Source organism: Aptenodytes forsteri, unplaced genomic scaffold (assembly GCF_000699145.1).
Source record: "Aptenodytes forsteri isolate BGI_AS27 unplaced genomic scaffold, ASM69914v1 Scaffold155, whole genome shotgun sequence".
Classification (NCBI taxonomy): Eukaryota; Metazoa; Chordata; class Aves; order Sphenisciformes; family Spheniscidae; genus Aptenodytes; species Aptenodytes forsteri.
The window spans coordinates 5,489,916-5,501,474 of NW_008794446.1; the positions used below are offsets into that span (position 1 = coordinate 5,489,916).

At 36.4% G+C, this 11,559-nt stretch overlaps 1 protein-coding gene across 1 annotated transcript in view; it reads right to left on the bottom strand.

The window, feature by feature from the left end:
- BRCA2 (BRCA2, DNA repair associated) overlaps positions 1 to 10,618 on the bottom strand; it is a 42,104-nt gene extending 31,486 nt beyond the window's left edge. Inside the window, exons 1-8 of the mRNA XM_009290205.2 lie at positions 10,552 to 10,618; positions 9,507 to 9,755; positions 7,322 to 7,427; positions 6,447 to 6,499; positions 6,297 to 6,337; positions 6,078 to 6,189; positions 4,217 to 4,272; positions 3,168 to 3,282 (exon numbers count right to left, since the gene is read on the bottom strand). Coding sequence (XP_009288480.1) covers positions 3,168 to 3,282; positions 4,217 to 4,272; positions 6,078 to 6,189; positions 6,297 to 6,337; positions 6,447 to 6,499; positions 7,322 to 7,427; positions 9,507 to 9,755; positions 10,552 to 10,618 — 799 coding nt within the window. The remainder of the gene's footprint in view (positions 1 to 3,167; positions 3,283 to 4,216; positions 4,273 to 6,077; positions 6,190 to 6,296; positions 6,338 to 6,446; positions 6,500 to 7,321; positions 7,428 to 9,506; positions 9,756 to 10,551) is intronic.
- Positions 10,619 to 11,559: the final 941 nt, after the last annotated feature.

An 11,559-nucleotide genomic window follows, 5' to 3' on the forward strand; every position in this document is an offset into this window, starting at 1 on the left:
AAAGCTTATACATACCAAATAAAAATATTACCTTCTCAAATGTATGAAACTAGGCCTACCTATCAAAATATTTCACATTCAAAAAGATAGCTAGGTTTTATTTTGAGAGTACTTTTTAAGGCTTTTTCGTATCAAAGAAATTGTAACCAAGTACCTAGAAAACATCCTTGTCCTCTGTTTTCCTTGGGCACATAACCAATAGCTTAACTTTTTCCATAAGCCTTTTTTAGGTACAATTTCTATAATTTAGAACTATTTTCCCTATTAGAACTTTTAAATAACCTAGTGTATGAAAGATTTTCCATTTGGAAGTCCACAGAAGATTTCCCAATACTTGGTCACACACATCCAACTATTTGTAATACATCCATTAATGGTTCATGCCCATGCTGTAGGCATAAAACCACCTCTTTCATCACATCTCTAACAATTACCCATTCTCTTTACTTTCTACTTTTTGCCTGAGTGGCAGAAGGTATCACTAAACAAAATCTCAAAAAGAAGAAACTAACACTACACATTGAGTGTACAGGTCCTTTTCCCTTATTGAAGGGCATTCCTCTGGAGTAACTTCTGTGCTACTCTAATAATTTGTCAACAGAGCTTTCTAAAAAGACACAGTTGTATTTTTTTTTATTTAAACAGGAGCCACTACCTTTAATTGAAATAGAATACCAAGAGTATCTGAAAGATTGTAAAGATACTGGTTGTACACTGAATAACCTGATGCTGGGGGGGGGGGGGGCGCGCCAAGAAGAGTTCCTCATTTTGAATTCTAGACTCACTGGAGGGTCAGTGAAATTACAACCCCAAAACCAAGGACTGCACAACAGAATTCTCCTGTTTTCTCAGTAAGTGCCCTAACCAGGCAATAACTACTTAATTTGTTTTCTCAGTGCCTCTCTTTCTGGGCAAATAATACAATACTCAGAAAAAAAGAGGCTTAAACATTGGATGTTTCTGCTCTGGAGTCATACATTGACTCACTATTAGAACATATTGTCCCATTTCAGGTTGGAATCCTTATTAGCAGAGGGTATTGAACCTACTTGTCCTACTTCATGTATAGTTCTAGACACTGAGGTTAAAGATAGACCATTTACTCTGATCAGGGTTATAAATTGAATGAACGATGTCATTTTGTTTTTTGAATTAAAGAGTTTAAATATGAAGTTTTGGGCAACAGGCCAGGGTGAAGTATGTAAAATGTTACAGAATTTCATGTTTCCCACTAGTTTTTCAATTTAAATAGCTTCCCAGTCAACATGCTGATTACTATGTATTTGAAGAATCTTAACTCTGAATCCATGGTTATATACTGCCACCCTGCCACATATACCTACAGTAAAGCTGTGAATTCTGCTACAAGGGCCAGATGCCTAAAGCTTTGTGCTACAGTGACCAGCCTTAGGCTTACTTAAACTAGGGACATGAACCTTAGGAATTAATGATTGGGTTATAAATGAATATGCTTAATGAATATATGCAAATTTAGCTCCTTTTGTAAAATTCTGAAGTGTTAATACATGACAGTACATACCTCGTAGTCCATGGTTACACTAAATATAAACAGTTAAAAAAAGTTTTCCTCTTCCCCCAAACTATTACAACTAAAAATCAAAAAAATCCAACAAAAATATCTCTGAAATATTTGGCAGTTCTTGTACTTTGGACTGAGTGTATATATTCAGTCTTACTGCCATTAAGGACACAACTTGTACAATGTAAATAATCTCTTCATATCCTTAAAATCATGTAGGTATTCAAATCAATGTTATAATCTCTCTTATTTTCTTTGACTGAAACAAAACACATACCTCATAAAACTGATTGCCTTTCATGATCATACAACACTATTCCAGAGAAAGCCAACATTTGAAAGCTACAAACATGGAGGTTTGAGCTATCCTTTTAACATTGCATCTTCAAATGCCATTAACTATTATCAAAAAATGAAAATGGAGAAGGGGAAAACATGGAGTTTGAGCTATCCTTTTAACATTGCATCTTCAAATGCCATTAACTATTATCAAAAAGGGAAAGGAAAGGGGGGGGGGGGGAAGTGACATTTGCAAAAGTTATTTTGTACTTTAAAAGAAATGGGTTTCTTCTTCCTCTTGTTTTTACTCAGACATTGTTTTAACTAGCCTTCTCTACTGTAGTATGGGATGTAATAAGCCATTTTGGAACACAGTACAGGACATTAATTTGTCCTTAATTTCTAAAAGTATTTTCCTGACTACAGATTACTTGAATCTGTTTACTACCAACTACATTATTCTCAGCTTGTTTGAGCCTACAATATAAAAATAGCAGTATATATCGCTCTACAAGCAACAATGCTTCCTGACCACCGCATTCTCAGGCCTCGTCAAATTCTAAACTGATTCTTTCACAATTCCTACATGTACCACCAAACAATATTTTCAGGGCAGTCCATTCAATTCAGAGAAAGAGACATACAATCCTAAGGATATATTGTCCTGTGTCAATCTCTGCAGCACCCTTTTATACCCACACATGCTGAACAAATTTGTTAATATTCTTCCCTTCTGCCATCATTTCTCGACAAAAATCAAAAAGCTCACACTGAAGTGTACATTTTCACTTGTTCACTAACATGACCTAAGAACACAGAATGAAAACATTTTTTCCCCTTGACTGAGTATTTTCTGCATTCATTTAAGAAAAATCAACATTTCTTTTCCTAAATGATGTCATGTTTTGAACTACTAATAGGTGAAGTAAATGAAGAAAGGATATAGCCAGATTAAAAAACAAGCTCACCACAGAATAATGAGCATTAGGGTGAAACTTCATTATAAAGCTAAACCTATTGAATAGCCAGAAGTAGTAGTCTTGCTCCCCCTTGAGCCTGTACCACTTTTCTCTCTCAGCTCTCCCATACAGTCTCACACCTTCACTTACACCAGTACTAATCTGGTTGTCATCCAGTGGCATGGTAACCTGATTTAATTCACTCACTCAACAGAAACTGATTCCCTTTTCTAAGGCCAGATTAGTTTTACAAAGTTGAATCAATTCAGGAAGTGGGAGTACACAGTTGGTAGAGGAAATAAGCCATAGGATCAGCTCAAGACATACAATGTAACTTTACCCTCAGTCTTGCTTCACAGTATACTCAGTAGTAAAGCATCAATGCATACCAAAATCTCTGATGTCATCTTCAGCATTTAGCTTTACTGTCTCTGGTACGGACAGCGTACTTGTATCACTTGTCCCAGGACATTTATCACGGTTGGAAAAAAAGTTGTGCAAAATCTGTAAACCAAAGACATAAGCTGTTATATTACATACCAGTAAGTGTCACTTTAACAGTAAAGCATGCAACTCTAAACATTTACTGCAGCATCTGAATAGTTCTGCATCTCTTAAAATGAAAGGTAACATTTTCACAGGTACACTTGAAAATAAATAAGCAGATAATTCCCATTTTCAATGCCAACCAGGTTCCATTCTACAATCAATTTAAGGGCAGTGAATGGGTTCAGCAGTTTACTATGAGCAAGCCTCTCAAAAAGGAACAAAGGGGATATGAGGAAGGAGAAAGCAGTTTTGCTTATTTTAACTTGTAACGGTTTGTTAACTGTGAAGTTTCAAGTAGTTAAGAATCAAATGTAAATTTGTAATTGAATCCTATTCGTGCCATCGTTGGTTTTCAGTCTGAATAATCATTCAGCTTTCATATACAGAGTAAAATTACAATTTGCAGGAACTCTCCCTAACACTATCAAAGGACTGAAATTAATACTAAACTTCAACTCTTGGTGTAGTAGTTGAGCACAAGAAGTTATTGCCAAACAATAACTCCCAAAACTTTGACAAAAGAGGAATAAAAAACAAACAAACCCTCAGGTAAGTAGCATATTACAATTCCTAGGTTTGATTTCTCTTTGAATGACTCCCACTGCTGCTGAATCCAAGTGATTTTGGTTTTTTTGTTTTGTGGTTGTTTTTTTTTTTTTTTTTTTTAAAACATAGCAAAAACATTCCTCAAAGGGGGTTATTTGTGAAAATAGTCTACAGCCAGGTTTTGCAAGTTTAGTTTTGTGAGCAGTAACTTTTAAAAATAGCCAGATGGGAGGGCCTAGAATGAAAATGACAGAATTTTTTATTCTTAGCTCAAGGAGCGTAAACACGTAACTGAATAGCTTAACTGAAATTAAAGAACAGCATAGCTCTTAAAACTACTTACAAGCTCAGCTCTTTCATCCTGTTGCTTTGCTCCAGAAATAGAATCATTCTCTCTAGCTTTAGAAGAAAGACAGACATGTCAATTCATTTGCTCCTAAGTGATTTGCTGAGCATGTTCAAACACGGTTGTGTTTTGGGAGGGTTTTCATTGGATTATTTTAAATGCAACTGAAATCTGTAAACAAAAAACCTACTAAAAACTAACTAAAAGTTCTAACTAAAACGTCCTACAGGTGAGGCTGAGGGACAGTGTAAAAATGCAGTTTCATAACAGCACAAAACACCCTAAATCATAGGTTGTGGTTTCTGCTACGTAGGTAGACCAGTTACCACCCTGAGCCCACCATCACTGCCATTCCCCTTTCCAGCAGTTATTCATGGCACTACACTCTAATTTTTTCTGTCAAAGGATCTGGATGAGATCTTCAGGCCTCTGTCAGGAATTTGTTTTTTTTCCATTTCTTCCCACAAGAGCAGTAATATCTTTTCACCTACATTACAAAAGGAGAAAGCGAACCCTATTATTAAGATGCCTAAAAAGCAGTATATTCAAATAACATGTTTCATAGACACAGCATCTAGGTTCCATGTAGCAGCCAAATGACTCACTCTTTCCTTTTACAGGTGACAGATGGTAGGGAGTGGGCATCACTACTATAAAACACTAGGCTCGTCCAGGAAGTGGGAGAATGAGAAGGAGAGCTCAAACCACAACTCATCTCCCAGAAGAACATAATTAAGCTATGGGTACTTTCCCCAGCCTTTCTTTTCAGGTCACATCATTCCAAACCAATCAACACTCAAAATGGCACAACTCAGTAGCCTTGTGAATAGTACCACTCCCTCCCTGCCAACAGAGGAATCACAGAATCATAGAATATCTCAAGTTGGAAGGGACCCATAAGGATCATCGAGTCCAACTCCCTGTTCCTTGCAGAACTACCTAAAACTAAACCACATGACTAAAAGCATCGTCCAGATGCTCCTTGAACTCTGACAGGCTTGGTGCCGTGACCAATTCTTGCATGAGGAGATTCCCAATTCTTGCATGCATTCTTAGTATGCTTTATAAGCTTGCATGCTTTGCATGTTTTATACAGTGATAGTTTAAAAACATTAAAAAGAGCAATGTCAGGAGATAAGCAGACATCCAGGTTTTCCCATTTTCTCAAGAGTTTTCATCAACAGATCATTAAGTCAAATTTCATTTTGCTTATCATATGCTAAAGAAATCCCACTTACAGCAACACCTTAGGTCAAGGCTTGATGTTTAGCATCACTGTTAGTGCCACTTAAACAGTCATCACTCACTCATTCTCATCCTCAGTTATGCTGGCACAGCTGTTTGCACAGCTGCACAGTAAATGAGGTCCAGGAATTGCCCTGTCCAAATAACCCAGGAAATATGGTCTTCAATTGGATCAGTATCTCAGTCTGTCTCACTGCATCAATATGATGGTAGGCACAGTGAGAGGGGTTAAAAATGCTGAAACCAGCACTGCTGCTGGAGAGTTTACTCAACAGGTTACCTCCTTAGACTTCATAAATATACTCACATGACTTAACCTAATAGTATCTACTTCTGTGACAGTGCAAAGCAATCATTATCTAATCCTCTTTCTACGCTTTGCTATGTTATTTCTAAATTTATATTCCCTAATCCCTTACACAAAGGAAGAAAACTTTTGAAAAGCAATGATAAGTTTAATTTCATTTCTTCCTTTTAGGGCTGCATTATTTAAAGTCACCCACTAAGCATCACTGTAAGAGTTTTGTCCTTTCTAATTAAAAAAAAAGAAAAAAAATCCAGTGTCAAAACCAGAAGTTTTTAACCCTTAGCAAATGTACATTTTTAGAAATACCTATTATCACTGTTGCACCAAGTGTAGGAGGTGTGGCTAAAGAACTTGACCAGGACATATCTGGATCCACCTCTGCTCCCAGACTTTCAGAAATACATTTTGGAGTTCTGACCTAGAAATAGATTTAACAACTATTATTTTTGTACAGAATTCTAAATGTACTACTCAGGAAAAAAACCCAAACAAACCAAAAACAAAATACAAGAATAAAATATTTACCTCCAAAAGTTTTGGTGTGCAAAACAAGCTTCCATATGGTCCTAAAAAACATTCAGTAATAAGGACATTAAGACATAATCCCTAAGACATAAGGATTTATATCTACAGATATCAGATATTTTGTAAAACCAAAAAAGTGAAAATACAAACCAGGAATATTACTTCTCTGAGGTGTTCTGTAAGTACTCCTTAAAATAGTTGGACTGCAAAACAAAACCAAATTAAAAAAATATTAATTTCCCTTCTCAATTTCTGAAAATAAGTAAATATTTCAGACATTATATATAATACCACCTCCATTATTTTCTTTCTTTGCAACCATGGCTATTTCCCTGACTAAATAAAATGTAGATTTCTCCTAACCGTCAGTCAGTATTTTAAACCTTACCATAAGTTTATTTCAAGCTGTAAAATGCTTCTTTTGTGAAATATGTTAATTTTCAATGATGATTTTTCTGACAAATAGTATATTAGACTTCAATATAACCATGCATTTCTTAATATGCTGTATGAAACTATGGAAACTGGCTTAATTAATTGGTTTTAATTAAGTTATTAATTTAACTGTTCTTATAATCAATGTGAGTACTTTGAGCAGATTTATCTGAAATATTTACATTGAAATGTAGAAATAAAGGCTGTTACTAAAAAAAAAAACCTCAATAAATATTATAAATGGCTTTACAAATTACTACTTGAGAAGCACACGATACATCACTACTACTCTTTCTTGCACTGGATGTTGAGGAGTTGGGAAGCTGAAATAATGTCAACAAATGCCATACACCAGCTGTGAAGGAGTAGAAAAATAGAAAGGAAGAACACCTAAAAGCAAGGGAGTTTTCAAAATTACTTGGCATTTTATTTTCAATTCGCTTAGCAACTTAGAAGTATCATAAACATACAAGACATACAAGATTATTGACTGCTCTGAAGAAGTCTGTCAGTCAAATATGGTGGTTTTAATATTTCTTTTTGCTTAAAATACAGTTTATTTTATATTTGTGTTGACATATTTAGCATACCTAGCAGCAAGGCAGTTGCAGCAGGTACCAGGAGGAGAAGCAAGTATTTCATTTTCTTGATCTATTTTTCTTCTTGTGATACTTGGGCTTATCAAATTCTCTCTGCCTACAACATAGAAGATATTAATCAACACAATCTTGCAGAACTACAAGTAACAGTTTCAATTTTGAAGTTTAAAGATAAGCTTTAAAAAAACCTATGTAACGTCTGATTTTAGTTGAAAAAGCCCAACAAAACACTACCTTTTCCTCTAGTGTTTTGAACATGTTCAAATTCTATGTCCAAACAATGCTAAACACACCTCAAATGCACAACTAAAAATGCTCATTATGTCACTTTATTCATTTGATACATACGTGTTTCAGTACATTTCCTTGATATTATTGAAGTCACATATTCCATTTCAGTTTTATTATACTGTATTGTGCCCTTCTTGTCATTGCAGAAGTTATTCTTAGGAGAAACTCAATACATGTAAACATGCATTTGTACCATCTTTCCCTCAAATTTACTTAAGACATACACTTCTTGATTTGAATAAGCAGCTTAAAGCAAAAATTATTTCTGGAACTGTTAGTGGAGGCACTGTCACTGGTAGCAGTAGCTATTTACATGCTACACATCTCCAGGCAAAAGAGAAAGAGTGTGCCCACCAAAGCAGCAGAACCCTCTGAACAGTGAGCCCCTCACATGAACAAGCAACTACTCAAACGAATTCCTACTCAGAAATTTCCAAACTTCCACATCAGAAATTACACCTAGGTTTCTGCATTTCTCTCTGCTTCTGAGTTCCTGAGTCCACATGCACAGCATGGCTGCATCCCAGGTGAAATCCATCAGCTTCCATCCATGCTCTTGTTTTCACAAGAAGTAAAAGTAGGTACACGAGCCAGTTGGCTCTAACCAAGAAAACCAGGAGAAAAAGGTCTCGAGCCAGCCACAGGTAACTATAGAAACTTTGGTAATAGTTGTCTTCCCTTCCTTACGGAGTGTATATAAATGTCTACATGCACAAGCACAGAGGAAAAGTAACCATTTTGAAACAGAACAATCATGAGGTTCCTTTATTTGTAACTTCTGAAACGTTACCAAGAATTCACTAGGGACTTAACACTGTAAAAGTCCAAATAGCTAAATTTAGAAGAAACATGTTCTCAGCTGAGAACAAGTTGAGCAGAAGTTCAGCAATGAACTTAAGAGAAACTAACAGGGTAGCAATATTCTATGGAAGTAATGTTATAAAGTATATTTGAACAGTAACACAGTTCTACACCTTTAAAGACTTTGCTTTAGGATCTAAGAACGATTCTGATAATAAAGGGAGTCTTGTGTTCATTTGTAACCTGTTTAGAAGAGCTCCTCTCACTGTTAGGAGGGCACAGACACAGTAGATGTACAAATCAGATATTGCAGGAACAGGGTTAGATATTCTTCCATTGAAAAGATTCTTCTATACAATCGTGCATACATTCTCCATAGAAAAGGTTCTTCTTTCTGTCCAAGGAGGATAGGTACTATGGCTTGCAGGTGCATCAAAAAGGAGCAGTGACATGTACTTTCATGACGTACTTGGGATTTGGAAATAACGTAGTGAGAAGTACCCATAAAAGTCATAGAACTCCTTGTCTCCAAATGGAAAAGTGTAACTTCTTTCCATGACTTATAGTTTTACTAACTCAAAGAGCTTAGTGCTTTGAAATCTTTCTAAGAAAGGTTAAGGAGTGCCCTACAGATCGCCTCATACTTCAGCATGATAAGCATCACTCTCTCTCGAAAAGATTTTCAGAGGTTTTGGATAAAAAAGAAATTAGGCTGCTAAAAAAATTCACTCTGATTCTCAGTCACCAGGTTACACTAATAAGCTCCTTATATTAACAGTATTTAGAGCATTAGGACTAGGACAATATCTATTCTATGGGGAACTTTGCATGTATGTTACCAGTTTATTGCAAGGCTGAATTCATTAAGATTAATTCTGCATTTTTAGAGGTGATCTTCAGAAGCCTACTAAGATAACCTTTTTACTCATACAATTTCTGCAGTAGCATTATCTATTACATTAATAATCATCAGCTACCACAACAAAAAGTAATAATAATTAAAAAAAAAGGGCTCTTGCTTCTGCAGGGCACAAGAAGCCTTTAAGTACCACTTTAAAAAAAAAACCAACCAAACATTACTCACTTGCTCCTGTTTTTTTCTGATCCAGTTCTTTTCCAGAAGAACAAGGTGGCAATATCGTATTTTCTTCTTTAAAAATCAGTGGAGTTGATGCCAGCTGACTGTATGTGGAGGGTTTTGCCCTCGGAGTTTTAAAAGATGTTTGATCAAGCCAGCCAATGGGACCATCAAGTTCTCCTAACAATTTAGGCTCATATGAGGGTGCTTCTGCACTGAGTTCTTCAAACCAGTTGAGACTGATAGGCCCTAAGTCTATGAAGAAAAACATACAGAAAATCACATTTAAAAAAAAAGAAAGAAACCTGCCAAATGGCACGCAAATAACACATGACAACAAGTATGAGTTCATATGTTATTAAACCAGGACATAAAACAGAAATCTTCATTCTATGTATGATACATGTAAGAAGACCGTAATTAGTTGTAAATTAATACAAAATCAATGCTCCATGCAGGATGTGAAAACACATTAGGCATTTAAATGCTAGCAGCAAAACGCATTACTCCTTCCATTATCATACGTCTGTTATTTTGTTTCTAGATAGCTTTGAACTCTAACACCCCACAAAGTATCCAAGAACGCCTGCCCAAATTCTCAGACCATTAACAAAACTAATCAAAGAGCAGATAAATATCCAGTTTGTTTAAAATTAAAAGTATACATCTGGCTTTCAGTTTATCTCTTATTTTACTCAGACTGGCAAGTTAAACAGGTTCCTTTTAACATTAATAAATCGTACGACTACAGGTGCATTTGGCAAAAGACTAAACCTGGCCTGCATGCAGGTACCTAAGGAAGCCACAGCTAAAAAACAAGTACAAAAAATAACTTAGTACACATGATGGAAAAAAGCTACAAATAAAATTTAAACAGATATTTAAAAAAAGGTAGATATTAGTGAATACAGATTTGGGGCAAGTAGAGCTGCTAATAAGTTGCAAGCATATAACTTTTATATGGAATATACAGCGTACAGCAGATGTGTATAAAATAGCAATGTCCAGAAAGCAACCCTAATAAAATTTATTTACTGTAGACAAGCTGTACCTGATTCACTGCAATGCGCCTTAAATATTTCAAAGAAAGTCGGTCTTTCCACAGGTTTGTAAGCCATTTTCTGATCCATAACATTACTGGAAGAGTTGTTGAAAAACCTGAGAAGAAATAAGAAAACACTTTCATACAGTGCTATTCTAATGTCGTGGGGCTGCAAGTCTTAACCCCGCTTTCCTGCACTTCTTGGTGGGTGTGTCATAACCCAATCTCTTCAGCCTCTTCAGCTTTAGGACTGTGATATGTATGTTCAAACACCGCAATGATGAACACGGTATGAAAACAACAGACAAGAAGAGCACAGGGAATTATACCAGAGATAATAAAAATACTCAGCAAATACAGCAGAGGAATCAAGATGGAATGGGTAGAACACTTTTGAGGTATTTTAAATATAAATAAAAAATCCACACTCACTACTGTATATTAGGATATAATACATACTATTACATATAAACTCTTACAACCATTACAACTTATGTGCCAAGAATTTGACTTAAAGTTGCTTTCAAGTGGAGCAGACATTGCCAGTTTTGCAGTTCTGTTAAAAAACAGGTATAAGATGGCCATAGAAACTTTCCTGTTTATCTTGTTTCCACTGTAAAATCAGTTTCCGACGATTGCTGTTTTATACACACTGCCTTACCAAAACGATGGGAAAGACAGACATTTAAAAAAAAGGGTAAAGGCTACCCTAAGACAGAAAGTCAAGAAATTAAAATCTGCTTCAGAAATACATTTTAAAAGACGAAGCGACCTATCCACGCAGCTTCCGGCTAGGGAAAGCTCCTGCCGGGCAACCACCCACGCACGGGCCGCTGCCCGTGAAGCCGCCACCGGGTCACCCCGTTGGGCCGAGGGGCCTCAGAGGACGAGCCCCAGCCCCCCACCCCAGCAGGCCGGTACCTGCAAATCCCCGCGCCAGCTGTGAGAAGGGCGGCAGCTTAACCCCGGCGGGGTTAAGACCCCACGGGGCAGCAAGGAAGCCCCCCCCCGCAACAG